This window comes from Malaclemys terrapin, chromosome 1 (assembly GCF_027887155.1).
Source record: "Malaclemys terrapin pileata isolate rMalTer1 chromosome 1, rMalTer1.hap1, whole genome shotgun sequence".
Taxonomy (NCBI): domain Eukaryota; kingdom Metazoa; phylum Chordata; order Testudines; family Emydidae; genus Malaclemys; species Malaclemys terrapin.
In genome coordinates, this window is record NC_071505.1 from 21141432 (window position 1) to 21158812 (window position 17381).

Consider the following 17381-nt stretch of genomic DNA (forward strand, 5'->3'; position numbering starts at 1 on the left):
TTTGTTTCTCTCTCTGTATAACCCTTTTTACTCTGAGAGTGTGTAGAAAAGCAGTTGTATTAGCTTTTTAAAGAAATGAGTGAATATAATACTGTGAAAAATGCAAGACTGAGAACCATGGATATGGTCTTTTGGTTATTCACAGAGCAGATACCTGGCAGGAACACTTTAAGCTTCTTCATGCTGCCGACTCATTGTGCCTCAATTCTGTTCTCACCTGGAGGGTAGACTAACATGTAGACTCCAGCCCGCTCAGTCTGGTTTCTCTAATAAGACTGCCAACAAGGGTGACAATTAGTACTAATCAAAGGGTGTTTTTGTTTTTGCAATATAGAGACACATCCATTAACTACTGTACTAAGAACACCAACTATTTCATATACTACCAAAGACATATCCTGGCATTGCTCATTACCAGCTTGGCTGAGATGGCTATAAATGAGTGACCAAGACATGAAAGGCTCCGATTCTCATTGCTAGTCTTATGAGCCATATAACCTTCCTTTAAAATTTATAAATATGTAATATTACAAAATATCCTCACTATATTCAGATAATCCCAGGGTAAGGGTACATTGATAGAAACTTTCCAGTGATTTGATTCCAAAAATTATTCTTTCACTTTTCACAAAGCGTCATCTTTTCTCATTGCAAATGGGACTAAAACAAGAATAGGACTAAAACATGAATTAGACATGGGCAAACAGATTCTGGAAATTTTTCACATATCACTCCAGTTCATAAAAAGAACCAGAACCCAAACTCCAACCTTTTCTTAAGTTTAATCATTGCAGGCAGGTAGCACATCTTCTTCCTAATTTCTAACCAACCCTCTGTTTTTGCCGATATCTATCTCCGGACATGACTGTCTCTGCTACATCAGGCCCAATGTTACAAACTTAGTTGGATTTGTCCAGTGCCCCAAAGCTCACAGATTGGTTCTGGTGCTTCATTTTACCTTAAATCCTTGTACTGGAACAGGTTTTGATTTAAATCTGAGCAGGGACAAGTTAAAGGATGGGATATTTGATGCACTGGATGAGTTACACCACATGTGGTGATATACGTTTGGATCTTGAAAGGTGTGTTGTGGGTGGTGTTGATCATTGTAGCATGGCTGCACGTTTTGCATCTGTTGTTTTGACAGGGTCTAGTGCTGCTTTGAGTTCGTAAGTCATGGTCTATAGGGAGCATGCTTCTGATTATGAGCTTGGTGAGCTTTGGTTGTTGTTTGAAGGCCAGAAGAGAGGGTTTGGGAAAGATTTCTTTCAGGATGTGGTCCCCAGCAAGTATGAGTTGTAATTATTTGATGATACCTCATGAGCATTTCAGTGTGGGGTGATAAGTGACAACTAGGGGTATACAGTCAGGGTTTGGGTTTTTTTTTTTTCTGTATTGAAGCAGGTTCTCTTGAGGTGTTTGTGTAAGCTATTCCTTGAGGTGATCTACTTCTCTGGTGGAGTGTCCTTGTTTGGTGAAGGTGGTTTTAAGTGTGTTAAGGTGTGTATCCCAGGCTTTCTTCTTGGAGCATATTCTGTGGTATCTGATTACCTGGCTGTAGATAACAGATTTCTTGGTGTGTCTGGGGTGGTTACTGGATCTTTGAAGGTAAGTCTGGTGATCTATGGGCTTCTTGTGTATAGTTTTCGGTAGCTTTCCATTACAGAAGCTTATCTTAGTGTCCTGGAAGTTGATGCTGGTATGGGAGTGTTCTAGAGAGAGTGAAGGATAGGTGGTGGTTGGTGAAGTTGTGGTGAAAATCTGTGAGGGAGTTTAGGTCATCTCTCCAGACGATAAAAATATCATTGATGTGTATCAGGTATTTCATTGGTTTATGGTGCATATTTCCAGAAATTCTTCCTTGAGGTGACCTATGAAGAAGTTGACATGTTGGGGAGCCATCCTAGTATTCATGGCTATTCCCGTGGTTTGGAAAAAAGTAATTGTTGAATGTAAAGTTCTTAAGGGTGAGATGGAATGGATGAGTTTGATGTGTTTCGTGTGGAAACATTCGGGTGTCGTTCATTGTTGTGAAGATATCTGAGGCAGGCAGAGAGGCTGTCATGATGAGGGATATTGGTAGATAGGGAGGTGACTTCTGTGGTGGCAAGTACGTTGTGCTGAGGGAGATTGTTAATGTTGTGAAGTTTCTGGATGAAGTCGCTTGTATCCTGGAGAAAACTTGTCCTTTTTGTGGTGAGTGTTTTGAGGATGATTTCTGTGAGTTCTCATATTCATAAGCATGCTGTGGCCAGATATGGTGGGTCTGCCTAGTTTCGCTAATTTGTGTATCTTGGGGAAACATGTAGAAGTTCCCTGGGGTAGGTTCATGAGGGAGGAGGTTGTAGAGTTTCTCTTGGAGTTGTCTGGGGAAGGATTTGATGATATCCTTAAATTCCTTTGTGGTGTGGGGGTCTTCTTTGAATTCCTTATAGGAGGGTGGTGTTGGAGACTTGTCAGTTGGCCTTGTTGATGTACTCATCGCAGCTGAGGACTATGAGGGTGTTCACTTTGGCTGCTGCTTTGATCACTGTATGGTGGCTGGATTTCAGGGACTTGTGTAGCTGACCTCTTGGCAGTGGAGAGATTGGGGTAGATATGATGTTTCAGGATTCCACAGTCTTTTGTGATGTAATGATCAAGTGTGTAATTTCCTCCACTGATGGGTGTCCAGTCAGATAATTCTTTTTTATTTATGACTGTCGGTGGGGACATGGTAGTTCTGGTTGATGTCAACTTTGTTGTGAAGTAATTCTTTGAGAGAGAGTCAGCGAAAGAATTCTTCCAGTTCTCCACATGTCAGTGTGGTATCAGTTTCAATGGTGGGATAGAAGTTCAGTCCCTCAGAGAATACTGGTAATTCAGTTCCAGTTAGGGTAATTGTGATAGGCTGTTGATTTTGGGTTGTTGTGTAGTGTCCATGTGGTAGGTCCTTGTGCCCTGGTTTATCCTAGAGGTGAAGTTCTGAGGGTTTTGGAGTTGTTGTTGTTATAGATGATTCCACTTTTGTTTTTGTGTTGCATGGCTGTCAGCAAGTATTTTGATAGTTGTTTTGGGTTTCTTGTATGATCTCCAGGTAGGTTTCCTCATTTTCCCTTCCATTGTGTGGGAACATGTGATGATTTCTCGTTTGAGGTGGTCCCTTCCAGAATATGTGAGGTGCAGGAGATTACACCTCAGTTTTTCTGAAATCCTTTTGCAGAGTTGTTCAGAATTGGATGTGATTGTCAGAGGGTTATAGATGGTGAGTTCTCTAGGGATGTTGTTTTGTTTCTTGCATTTGCTCAGGAAGTAGATGTTGCTGTTAAGTTTGTCTTCCATCTTCTTTGTGTTGTGGAATTTCCATATCAGATGGCAAAATTGTTGTTTGCAGTGTTGTTGTAGCTGTTTTGGATACAGTATATGAGAGGGACAAAGTGAGTGAAGTAATATCTTAAATACTTCACTTAGTTTGGTGGTTGGAAATGTTGCTCCAAAATTCTCTGCAGGAACATGATGCTAATTTCCTACTTGGTCTCCTTACGCAGCATCAGAATGTCAAAGTTTATATTGGAACAGGATGGAAACACATTCCAGAATGCAATGCTTGGGTATGGTTATTCCAAATGTAAAGTATAATGGAGTTGTTTTTATAATATGTAAAGAGTCTGCGTCTGTAGTTGTAATACAGTGGTTTTCATATCTTAAACCCGTATTACAACAGAAAAAAAGTTTCAGTACAACTCTCCGATCTATCCATAAAGAAAGGTGATCCACCTGGACTGAGAACACACAATCTAATGGACAGTTTCTGCTACCTCTACTCAGGTTGTGTAGCACCATTAGACTAGATCTATCTATATCTATATGTACTGAACACAATAGAAATTTAGTGGATTAAATTACTGTTAAATTATCTCATTTATGTGATAAACCTAATTACCGATTACTTCAACTCTGCATCTATTTGACAAGCACATTTAAATGTAGGAGACCCTGGGGTGAAATCAGTGGACTTAGTTGCTGAGTAAGGTGTTACTCAATAGGAATAAAGATGGCTGAATCTAGCTTTGGTCTTGTCATGTGTTAAAATGAGAAACTGTATAAAATTTAAGGTAGAGATATATGGATGTGTGCGCAGGCACATATAGCGTGTGCGGAAAAGAAAGCAAGAGTTTCATAAGCTGTAAGTATTCATGAATACAGTAAGATTCACAACAAAGTTTGCATGCTCTTATACTGTAATGATTGTCATTTTAAAACTAGCTTTTTGCCTTCGAGCTATCGGGGTAAAGACCTACAGGAAAACTACTGTCGGAATCCCCGAGGGGAAGAAGGAGGGCCTTGGTGTTTTACAAGCAATCCAGAGATACGCCATGAAGTCTGTGACATTCCTCTCTGTTCAGAAGGTAACATGACACAGTTGATACCATAGAAATGTCTCTTCTGCCCTGGAAGCAAGTATGTAACTGTTATTAGTTATTAGAGAGTATTTCTATTTGGGCTTTGAACAAAGAATGGCTCAATTCTTAGTAAGAATGACTGATTTAGCAAGAGGTGTTTGAGTAATGATATGCTTATCACACAAATGAGATCATTTGAACAGCTCTCTAGTCCACTACAGATCAGCTAACAATTTCTGTTGTGTTCAGTACATTATGAAAGCACCTATTGCAGGTCCGTAGTTAATGTTGAGTTGAGTTTTGCTACATAATGGATTTGAGGATGAATTCTGAAAGTTAATTATTGTTTCACCTTCAAATGATGCTCATGTGATAATCTGTAAGGAACATTGGTCAATGTAATTGCTGTAGAGCATTCTGATTGGGTGCGTTCTATCAACTGATGTTTATAAATAAGAACATAAGAATAGCTATGCTGGGTAAGACTAATGATTCATCCTGTCTTCTGACAGTGGCCTGTGCCACTGAATGAACAGAACAAGGAAATTTCAAGTGATCCAGTTGTCCAGTCCCAGCTTCCGTCAGTTGGAAGTGAAGGGATACCCTGAGTGTGGTGTTACATTTCTGACCATTTTGGCTAGTAGCCATTAATAAACCTATCCTCCATTAGCTTATCTAATTCTTTTATGAACCCAGTTACACTTTTGGCCTTCACAACATCTCTTTCCAGAGTATGGAGGTTGACCTTGTGTTGGATGAAGAAATACTTCCAGTAAACCTGCTGCCAATTAACTTCATTCTGTCACTCCTAGTTCTTGTGTTATGTGAAAGTGTAAATAACGCTTCCCTATTCCCACACCATTCACGATTTTATAGTCCTCTATCATATCCCCCATTAGTCGTCTCTTTTCTAAGATGAACAGTCCCAATCTTTTTAATCTCTCCTCATATGGAAGCTGTTCCTTTCCTCTTATATTGATTTATTTATTTTGATTTTTATAGAATTAAATCCCATGCCTTCCCTTCGGCATGTCACAAAACGTGGTCAATGATATTCAGTATATTGAAGTGTTGGGCTCAGCAGTTCTTCAGTTCAGGAATATATTAATATGACTGCCTTATTTACCTCAAATCCAAGCCCTCCTACCCTGCTAATCAGCCTATTCCCTTCTTTACTGTTGGCATTTGGAGTAAGCTTTGCAATATGCTAGGAAGGCTAACAAATCCAGACTCTGTTGGACCAAGAATCAAAATTTACAGCCTGAATCTAAAGTGCGCTCCAGCTGGGATTAGACCTGCAGCTGAATGCAAGATCAAGGGCTTCTTGGCTGATGATTTGACTGAAGAATTCATTCTCTAACTGCCTAAATTATCATTTTCGAAGGCTTGGTCTACACTAGAAAATTAGGTTAATTTAGCTACATTGATCAGGGATGTGGATTTTTCAGGGTGAGTGGAATTGTTAAACTGGCCCAAGTCCCCAAGTATACAGTGCTACGTTGACAGAAGAATTCTTCCATCAACCTAGCTACTGCATCTTGGGGAGGTGGATTACCTACGCCAATGGGAGAATCCCTCCTATCTGCATAGGTAGTGTCTACACTGAAGCAGTACAGCAGCTCAGCTATGCCACTATAATGTTTTTAGGGGTAGACAAGCCCTAAGTGATTTGTACATTTAAATGTAAATGTATATTTATACACCTCTACCCCGATATAATGCTGTCCTCGCGAGCCAAAAAATGTTACCGCATTATAGGTGAAACGGTGTTATATCGAACTTGCTTTGATCCACTGGAGTGTGCAGCTCCTCCCCCTCCGGCCCCCCGGAGCGCTGCTTTACCGCATTATATCCGAATTCATGTTATATCGGGTCACATTATATCGGGGAGAGGTGTATATAAATATAATGTGTATATATAAATTAGTTACCCCTTTTTGACCCAAAGTTCAGGGCCCTGGAGATATTTCAGTTGGGAGCAGAAATTGATGATGGAGTCTAATACATGCTTTGATGCAATCTTGTTTATTTACAAGGAGTGTACATCATCCTGCTTCTCTGAATGCAGGAGGAACCAACAGCAATAGGACCATGTGCTCAGGGTCTAACTGATCGCCATATTGGGGGTCTGGAAGGAATTTTCCCCTGGGTCAGATTGTCAGAGACCCTGAGGTTTCTTTATGCCTTCCTCTGCAGCATGGGGCATAGGTCACTCGCAGGTTTAAACTAGTGTAAATAGTGGATTGTCTATAACATCACATCTTAAAATCATGATTTGAGGACTTCAGTAACTCAGCCAGAGGTTAAGGGTCTATTACAGGAGTGGGTGGGTGAGGTTCTGTGGCCTGCAATGTGCTAGATGGTCATGATGGTCCCTTATAGCCTTAAAGTCTATGAATCTATAAGGAGTGGATTCTTAGCTTACCGGTCCAGGCATCTTTTAATCCAGCACGCCTGACCCAGACCATTCCTAAATTTCTCGTAGGGTCACTGTATGTTTACAGATTTCAGCTTTGTTTTCTTCAGGCTGCCTCTGTTTCTCCCTTGTTCTGTGTTCTGCCCCTGCCTACTCACCTACAGACTTACCAAAACAAACCCTTCCACCCACACAATCCAAAACCATAACCCTTTTGCCTTAAGTGGGTGATTGTGATTAATTTATCCTTATTGTTATGCTAATTAATGGGTGCATCCACACCTATTAATCTCAATTTGATTTTAACTTTATCTATAATCAGGTTTCATCACAACTTATGTGTACATATATTTATATAATTGTCATACAAGCAGGTATCACTTATTTAATCAATGGTAACATTTCCTGCTTGGTGTGTGCTTTATCAAAACTTAGATCTAGGTCTTCATTTAACACTCAAACTAATTTCTATAAAGGCCCAAGAAAGATGCTGGGTATGTAAATGCCTCAAATGCTTCCATCCAGATGCATCCAAAGTAACTTGATTGTGAACTAACCTGGCACCAAATCTAATCATCTGACAAGATCTTAAAAGGAACCCACAGTGAGACGTTATTTTGAAGGGCGTTTTTTACGCCTGTCAAGTATCAGAGGGGTAACCGTGTTAGTCTGGATCTGTAAAAAGTGACAAAGAGTATGGTGGCACCTTATTGGAGCATAAGCTTTTGTGGGTGAATACCCACGAAAGCTTATGCTCCAATACGTCTGTTAGTCTATAAGGTGCCACCGGACTCTTTTTCGCGTCTTACACCTGTGTGAAACTGATGATCTAGGAAGTATTATTTTTATAATATTATAATTCTCTGTGCAGGACAGCTTCAGTTTATGACAGCAATTTCTTTCTACTAGTGTTATGAGCTACTAACATACTATTTTTTGTTTTCAGTTGAATGCATGACCTGCAATGGAGAAAGTTACAGAGGGCCAATGGATCACACTGAATCAGGCAAGGAATGTCAGCGCTGGGACCTTCAGAGACCACACAGGCACAAATTCAGACCAGAGAGGTAAAATACTTCTTCACTGTTTTCTTTTAAAAATTACACATATTCTGGTACTCGTTAGGCCTAACCTCAGCTAGTTTAAATCAGCTGCATTGAACTTTATGGAGATATGCTATGTGAATTTACATGGTCTGAGGAGATACATATGTCTGTATACACAGAGTGAGTGACGTCACTAGAAAAAAAACAAACATCATAACAACAACAAAATAAATAATAATAATTACTAGTAGTAGTAATACTTTACACCTACCAGAGATCTCAAAGCCCTTTACAAATACTGATGAATTTAGCCTTCCAACATTAATAATTTACAATATATCCATTTACTTCAATAATGAATAGCTAGACCCTATGCAATTATCAGTCTTAATTCTCTAGTTTATGTTGCGTAAGGTGTTAAAAAAAAATCAACACTGATTTTCATCCTGGAAAAGCAATTATGAATGTTTAAGTTCAGCATTTTATGATCATAGATTTATGTTTTGGACAATAACTTGATGAGATATAGATATAATGCCAAAAAAGTGAGTCAGAAATAGCATTAAAAAACTGCAGACAAGAAAGGTTTTATTCTAGTGCGTGAAATTCACCAAAGTGCAGACAGCCATCTGCAACATTTACACTCCCTTCTGGAGAGGCTATGTGGGTGGGTTTAGGCCACACATAAAGGCCTTTGAACCCTTACTGCATTAGGGAGGGGGAACCTAACACGGGCTCAGACTGAAACAAGCCTTTCTGAAAAATTTGATTTTGATTAAGCCCATTTATAAAATAGGTAAAATAATGCTAACCTACCTCACAAGAATGTTGTTGGGATTAATTCATATCTGCAAATATCTGAGCTCTTCCTCTGAATGTGTCCCTATAAAGTACCAAGTATTAATAATGAAATGTAGTCATTATGCTTTAAAATAAGGTACTGGTAGCTTTAGGCTATGTCTACACCACAGCTTATGTCAGCATAATTTGTGTTGCTCAGGGGTGTGAATAAATGAGAGCTATCCGGGAAAAAGAAGTCTGAGACCTGCTCTACATTACAGTATGGTCGATGTAAGGCACTAAAATGTAGCTCCCACTGATGTAACTCACCCACTTTACCGACTTCATAACTCCACCTGCACGAGAGGCGTACCACTTAGGGCTACGTAATTAGACTGACGCAGTGTCAATGTGGACACTGTTGCTTACATTCAGTGTTGCTGCCTTTCAAAAGCCATCCCACAATGCCCCACACTGACAATTAAATCAGTGCAAGCACTCCTGGTGAGGACAAGCACCGCTGACACAAGGAGCGTAGCATGGACATGCAAAACCAATTTATTTACTGTAGTGGCTGTATGTCAACATAGCTTAGGTCAACTTAATTTTGTAGTGTAGACTTGCCCTAAGGGTGGAATCCTGGCATCACTGATGTCCATGGGAATTTTGTCATTGATTTCAGTGGAGCCAGGATTTCATTCTGGTGCTTGGATGATTTAGTTGGGGATTGGTCCTGCTTTGAGCAGGGGGTTGGACTAGATGATTTCCTGAGGTCCCTTCCAACCCTGATATTCTATGATTCTATGATCCTGCTTTGTGCTCTGCACAGACACACTGTTGCACCTTCATGGAATCTCATTGAGACTGACGTGGCTTGGCGTTGGGACAGCAGTCCCTCTGTACGGAGCACAACGCAGGACTGTGACTTATATTCATGTATAGCAGAGAAATACTGAGATGAACCAGTACCAGTTTAAAATCTGTCTGTCTTTTCATTACAACCTCCTGATTTATATCCCTGGTATGGAAATGGCTTTATACAACAACTTGACCTACAAGGTTGTAGCCTTGAACACAAAAAATTGGAATATTTATGAACAGTAAAAGTTTTAGCCCCCACAAAACACTATTCAATTTTTTTTAAGTGTGACAAATCAGAGGGCCAAATTAATCACTGGTGTAATTTAATTTACAACAGTATACTCATGTTAGGGATGCATTTGGGAGGTAAACTTCAACATGAACAAATAAATAAGGGTCGTCCATTGGTGTTAAAGAGCAATCTTGGTCTGTTTGAAAAAAATATGCAATATTCAGAACTTCGATGGATAACTCTCTTCAAACCTAGAAATGGACTTGTCTCTGACATTGGAGCAGTGTCTTGTTGCTTTCTTAGCCACTGAAGTCAAGGTTACTACTGCTGCTTCAGGGGGAGGATGGGGAAAAACAAATAATAAACCTAACAAAAATCACTAAGGAGGTGTAACAGGGGATCTGAAAGATCTCAGGAATCCTGAGAATCCTCCTCTGATCCAAGCGGCAGACTATGGCCCAGGGTATGTTTGGGGGAAAGAAACCTGGAGACTGGACTAACTCCTACAGGGCCATTACATAATTCTCAGCGACATAAATCTGAGATTGGGTTGGCCAGATTGCAAACCCATCATCCAGTTTATCCCTGCTTGTTGTGGCTACCTGTGAGGGAAGGGACACTAAATGGTCTTCTGCTGTAGGGACTAAAATAGCTACTAGTTGACTCCCAGGGACATGGAAAGGAGCAAGCAGATCTGAGAACACTGTAGGCAAAATCAGTAACCGAGCAGGACAGCTTTTTCCTCACCCACTCTCTCTGCATGTGAGCAAATGAGGGAGGTAAACTGGAGTTCTTCTGTTCCCCAAGGTTAGAGGAAGTCTAAAAGGGCTTCTTTCCCACCCCACTGATACTCAGATTAGCTTTGTACCCTAACACCCTCCTGCAACCAAGGACATCTGTAGTCCTTGCAGGGAGCAGTTCCCTAAGAATCTATTTATACTCAGGGTATAAAAGATGTCAGTGGATAGTGCTGGAAATTTCCCCATTTCTCTGTCTATATGGCTTGATCCTGCAAGATGCTGAGCACTCTGGTGATGATTGTTAAGCCATAAATAATGCAATTGAAGTTAAATCTTTGCCTAAGTGCCTTGCTGGATTGGGACAGGAGTGCTCAGCACCTTGCAGGATTGAGCCCTTAGTGTACAGTTACATGATGGCCTTTAGGGGAAATGGTTCTGAGGATCCTACCCCCTCCCCTGGCCCCATCCCAGGGACTGATCGGTTGTGGGGGGTCAGAGGAAGGTCCTTGGAGATATCAGGGTACTTTTATACTTCACCCCCTCTCCCAGTTTAGAACTTAGCAATTGTCTTGAAGCAGTAATGAGTATCGTGGAGCACAGTTGCGACTGCGGATAAAAAGCTCTCATGTTGCTATAGCCCTGTCTCCTCACCCCATTCTGCAGGGTTCAATGACAATAATGATTGAATCCTCTTTCAATTCTCTCCCTACCCCACCTTTCAAACCCTGCTGTAGCAGAGGGAGTGTGATTTATCCCAAGGAAGGCAGGATTGTACAAACAGACTTTGGGATGAGTGTATGGTGGGTAGAGAACCCTATCGGCACACCTTTGTAAATCACGTGTAAATCATGTCCTCATGAGAAGCACATCTGCTTGCAATTGTGGGAAGGTCTCAGGTTCATAGGTAGTTAACATTTTTGTCCCCTTAAATAAGTTTTCACAGTAGTCCCTTGGGCAAGCCGTCTTTTTGTTCTCTTTCAAACATGCTGCAAAAAACCTGCAAAACCAAAGCATTTTGCATTTATTGGCAATAAATACATTTTACATTTATCCCCGCATTTGGAAGTTTATGGCTGGTTCTATGACCATTTAGATAAAGTAAGTCTCCTTATTATGTTCCCCCCATTTGTCCGTTTAACAGAGGCGAGACAAATATGGAAACAATTAAAATAACCCGACAGTTTCAAACCTTGACAAGATAAAGGGAGAGGGAAGTTTTAAATATTTTTTGCAATGCTGGAAATGAGGGCATGACCTAGAACAAGCTGTGTTACCAAAATGGAGCTATCATTAGCACAAAGCAATTGAAAATAGCTTCCAGTTTGAACCCAGGGTTGTTGCACTAGAGAACCTGTTTTCTTAATGAGTCTGGCATGCCAGGCAGTGTTTATATAATCCACACTTCATTTGGCTGTTTGGAAAAAAAAATGTGAGACTTGTGTGTCTGTCAAGGGATGGCCATGCTCTAGAGTGAAGCAATTAGCTGAGTTACCCCATCTGGTGTCCTGCATGTTACCAAAGCTGAGTCTCCCTCTCCAAGGGCCTGATTCTGCTCAGTGCTTCCAGTGAGGTTTCACCCTCATTTTCCTCTATGGGAGTAGAGGGTATTCCCCAACCCCACACGATCAGGTCCCAAGCCAGCAGGCACTGTATCAAACTTGTCTGAGATGGAATTGGTTCTTTACACGTCTTGTGCATGCCTGTATAGTGTTGCCAGACGCGCTGAACGCATTTGTTGGTGTGGTTTGCAGATATCCTGACAAGGGCTTTGATGATAATTACTGCCGCAATCCCGATGGCAAGCCAAGACCATGGTGCTACACTCTTGACCCTGACACCCCGTGGGAGTTCTGTGCAATTAAAACGTGTGGTGAGTTAAAGCAAAAATTTATTGCTTCCTTTTCCCGTTCCCAAATCTGGACTCAAATAGTCTGTTCTAAATGGGTGGGGAATATAACTGTTTTTGTCCATTCATTGTGCTTTGCTTAATTTTAAAATAAAGCAAAGAACAGCGCTTACAATCTCATCAATAGTCTGCATAAGACATAATCAGCAATGCATTATTTAGCACTTTTTATAGTTATTCTATTAATACACTTTAATACATGTCACAGGGTAGCATGCCACACTCCCACCTCTTCCACAAACACAGACTGCACTGAGATGTCTTCCTTGTAAATACCACTGTGCGGTTTATTTATAGTATTTTAATCCTTCCACCAATCCATAGCAGTGTCTCCATACTTCTAGACACCGTATCTTAACTTTCTAACCCCTTCTCCCAAATAGAGGAGCGACCCCTTGGTCAAGCTCACCTAGCTTTCTGTTCCTCTCCTCTTTTTCCCCTTGAGCATGCCTCATTGGATCATTCATTCACCGACCCCAATCTGGCCTGGTAGTCAGGTACACCTTGTCCAATTAGGACTTCTCCAGGCAAACCTAATTAATACTAATAATGGTGCCTAGAGTGCTGGCTCAAGTGCTAGCCCTCATCACTCTGTCACATGTCTCCTCCCTTTTTCCAGTGGAAAGATACGTCTTCTCCCTCACTTTCCCTCCTTTTCTAGAGGTTCTACTAGGCCTCTGCCCATCCTTGCCCTCAGGATGTTTGTTTTGGATCTTGTTATAAGGACCATCCATTCTCCACCCACAAAAATCACATTTGGTGGGTAAAGGTTGTCCCCATAATTCTGTTTCTGCCCACAGTTTGTCACACCAAGGGCAATCTGTTGGGCTGTGCTCACAAGGAAGCCAAAATTAAAAGAACATTAATGTTGCACAATCAAGCACAGAGTAATTAGGAAATTCCAAAATTAAGGTTGCCTATGCAATCTTAATTCCACTCCTTTGGGTGTATGTATTATGATACAGATTTCAATTACATAATCACATACACATTTTTAAACAGGGCTTCTACCTCATTCAGTGCTTAGGATGGATAGTGCTCACTGAATGGGCAGCTATACAATATTTTTATCCTTGTTCAATATGTGATCTCCTGGCTTGCTTACTGGACACAATTCAAACCCTCCTCTGAAGACAGAATTATTCATTTCCTTATGGGATTTCTATAGTATTCATCACTATAGTATCTGAGTGCTTCATAAACATGAATACATTTATTTTCATAATGCCCTTGTGGAATAAGGGGTGCTATTATTCCCCATTTTACTGATGGGAATCAGGCACAGAGAGATTTAGATGAAAAGTGTCTACTAACTCTGAGTGCCAGTTTGAGGTGATTTTTAGTGTCCTTAGTATTATAAAGCACTTTATATGTTCAAAACACAGCTCCCACTGACTTGTGTTGCAGTTGTGAGTGCTCAGGACTTCTGAAAACCAGGTGTCTCAAGTTGGGCACCCAGCGAATAAGGAACACACAATTAGTGGCCACCTGTGAAAAGTGTGGTATAAGTGACTTGCCTAGCATCACATAGGAAATCTGTGGCAGATGCAGAGATAGAATCTAGCTCTCCAGGGCAGCATTCAACTGCCTAAATCATGAGACAGTCCTTTCTCTTCTTGCAACCTCTGCCTCCTTCACTATACACCTTTCAACTTCAGTAGCAAATGAATCAGGGATCCTGCAGACAACACTCTTTTTTACTACACGACCATGATGCATCCCCACAGCAGGTCCATCCTCTGCACTGAATGAGAGGGTCCTTTGGAAAAAATAGACTGAAATCACATAGTTAAGGGCTGTGCCATAATGCACATGCACAAGCGACCAAATTAAGGTCACACAGGGAACTTCAATTTTGGCATTTCCTGACTTTTGAGTGCTGGACTTTGCTACCTTAATGTCGTTTTTAACATAGTTTTTTTTTCTGTGTAAGGATATATGTACTTATGTCTTGAGAGCTCTTTATGTGCAGTACTATTCTTCAGCGAGATTGTGGCTTTGGTAAGGTTTCATGGTTATAAATGACATCAGAATTTGTCACAGTTAGTTTTAAAGGTTAACTGATGCTGTTAAAAATCCACACCATCAGACCATTTATCCATGCGGAAGCTAAATTTATTTATTTGTGGATTTAAAGAAAAAAAAAGAAAAACAGTTGAGTGAACTTTTATGATTGTTTGTTTTAGTTTTCATAGTCCTCTGCAATTTTTGGTTTTGACTGAGACAAGAAAAAGTGGTATTTTCAACTAGCCCAAAATGAGAGAGAACTGGAAATTGTATGGACAAATATGTTCTTCCAGTTTTTTAGCCCCTCAATGGTCAAAGTGTGGATAAAACATCTGGGGCCACATTCTGCCTTGCACCCCTGTATAACATCCAAGAGGCTGCACACAGTGTAAAAGCAGAATTTATCTCCTTAACTTTTGGGTTCTTGTCCAATTTAAACTTCTCAATGTTTTCAAATTTTGCCCATCAATACTTCTGAACAGCCCATAGTCACTTGTACAGTACTAGTTTTATGCTACTGTAACCTTTTTGGCCATGACTAACTTCTCATTTACCCTGTATTTATGCTGGTGTAACTCTGTTGACTACAGTGATGTTACTCCGGATTTATTCCTTGATGTAGACCATCACTTTGAGCCTAATTCTGCTTTCACATGGATCAGCGTCAGTCTAGAATAATTCCACTAAAGTCAGAAGCGTTACATCATTGTAAAAGTGGTGTAAAGGAAAGGACAATTTGCCATGCTGTATGATGTCTGTAAAGGGGGTGCCCAGACCAGTGGCAACTTACTTGGAAGTGACCCTGCTGCCTTATGTGATCAAAAATAGTGGCTTCAAAAATCTGTACATCAGTTCATGTGTGACCTTGTGCCGAAAGAGCTCTCCTGTGAACTTAAGCACCTTCTTGTATTTGGACTTTTTGCTACCTGAGCGTCCGACTTTGGCCTCCAAGAACAACTGGGAAGTTATTAAGCAAAAGACATCATTTAGTTTGGACCAAGTTTTTGTCTTAAATATAAAACAGTTGAGTCTCTACACCTAGTTTAAAGATTGTGAAGAGCAATTTACTTATTTGTTTCTTTAATCTTTATTTTTTACTGGGTAGTTCTTTCCACAACCAGTGGGGGCGCCCAGAAAAATGGGCGCTCCTAACCCACTCCCCTCGCCCGGCACTCCTGCCACGGAGCGGGGTCAGGGTGCAGGGGCTTGCCCCACTCTGCATGTTCACCTGACCCTCCTGCCAGGGAGTGGGGGAAGCCCCCGCGCCCTGACCCCACTCCCTGCCAGGAGCGCCAGGCGGGCGGGGAAGGGCAAGCCCCTGCGCCACAATCTCACTCCCTGGCAGGAGGGCTGGGCAGGTGGAGTGGGGTAAGTGGGGGTGGGGAAGGGTTGGAGAGGACTGCAGGTGGAAGAGGTGAGGAGGGGCCCCCACTTGCTCTGGCTCAGGGCCCCACAAACCCCTAATCCACCTCTGTCCACAACTACTTTCAACATGTGTATTTTATTGAATAATCAGCCTCTGTTGTAACATATTCATATACTTTTTTTCTGGTAGTGGAGATTTTATTACTAAAAAATTTGTCTAAGTTATCATTTCTGACGGTTTTTACAAATGCAACTTTTATAAATGTTTACCCTTTGGCATTTCCCAAGCTGATGTGTCAGTGCTCTGAAGATTCACATCTGGCTTTGGTGGTCAAATAAGCTTAACAATCAATGTAACTCTTAACATTCACAGTCTGATCCAATTTTTTTAAAGACATATGCTAGGGGATCTTTTCCAAACTCTAGTAATGGCTCCTCCGCCCCCAACAGTCAAGATTACGTTAGAGTCTTCAAGAAATGCAATCCCAGTACCAGCCCTTCTAAAAATAAATGGCCTACATTAATGATCCTGAGCACTTTGCTCTTGATATTGTGATGAAGTTGGGCTCTCTGCATTGAGTACACAGTCTTCTTTTGGATCTTCAGCTGACGGGGAATTCCACACTTGAAACTAAATTTTCATTATAGTAAATGGTAGTGTTCTCTGTAGGGTGAATATGTAAAAGATGCATGCACAATACACAAGTTCCTTGGAATCAGGCAATTTATCAATTTCACAGTACTAATCAGACAATAGTAGCAAGCAGTGTTCTAATTTGTATACTTTTACAGCAGAAAAAAACCTCCACTTCTTTAAAATCTTCAAAACTTGAATAAAACTCAGGTAAATATGAGTTTTTTCCATTAAATGATGATGGATGTTTTAGTGCAGTGGTTTTCAAACTGGGATACACATACCCCTAGGGGTACGTGAGCTCTCATCAGGGGGTACATGGGAAAAATCCTATAATGGCCAACAGTACATTTTATTTAGCAAGACTTGGCAATCTAATCAAGTTGAATCTCCTTTCAATTAAAACTGCAGCAGCTTTGGTGTACCTCAGAATCAGAGGGTTTCAAACTGTGGGGTTCGCCCCCGTAGGGGCCTGCAGAGTAACGTTCGGGGAGGGGGGGAGCTTTTTCAAAACTTTGAGCTGAGCGCTCCACCCCCTTGAGTTACAATTTTTGGTTGCGCCTTGCCCCCACCCAGACAGACTGAGTGGCTCGCTGAGGTGAGTCAGGGGGTGGAGGTGGCACTCCTTCCTTGAGCTGCCTGGCCTCACCGGCCCAAGCTGCCTCGCATTGCCGCTTGCTCCCCTGAACTTTCCTCCGTGCTCCCCTAGAGGTATGTGTCCCACAGTTTGAAAACCTCTAGAAGTTGTTTCTCAATAGAAGGCAGAAATCTGAGGGGGCACGTGACCCTGCATGCCCCCCCGCCCCACGCATTGCTTCTGCCTATCTCAGATAGGGGTGTGCGGTAAGCTACATTATTTGGAAAGGTGTATGTAGCCTAAAAAGTTTGAAAACCACTGTTTTTGAGGTTAGGACAGTAGGTGAGGTTTTGGAAATCCTGGGTTCAATTCCTTGCTCAACCACAGACCTTGGGGAAGTCACTTAGTCTCTCTCAGTACCTCAGTTCCCCATCA

General features: G+C 41.3%; 1 protein-coding gene across 3 annotated transcripts in view; it reads left to right on the top strand.

Annotated features, from left to right (window-relative positions):
- The window catches only part of HGF (hepatocyte growth factor), a 79131-nt gene that overhangs the window by 23561 nt on the left and 38189 nt on the right, over positions 1-17381 (top strand). For 2 of the 3 annotated variants that reach the window (XM_054017337.1, XM_054017328.1), the window contains 3 exons: positions 4246-4388; positions 7745-7865; positions 12209-12327. In XM_054017337.1, the coding sequence (XP_053873312.1) occupies positions 4246-4388; positions 7745-7865; positions 12209-12327 (383 nt within the window). The remainder of the gene's footprint in view (positions 1-4245; positions 4389-7744; positions 7866-12208; positions 12328-17381) is intronic. The other variant, XM_054017347.1, reaches the window with a different exon arrangement.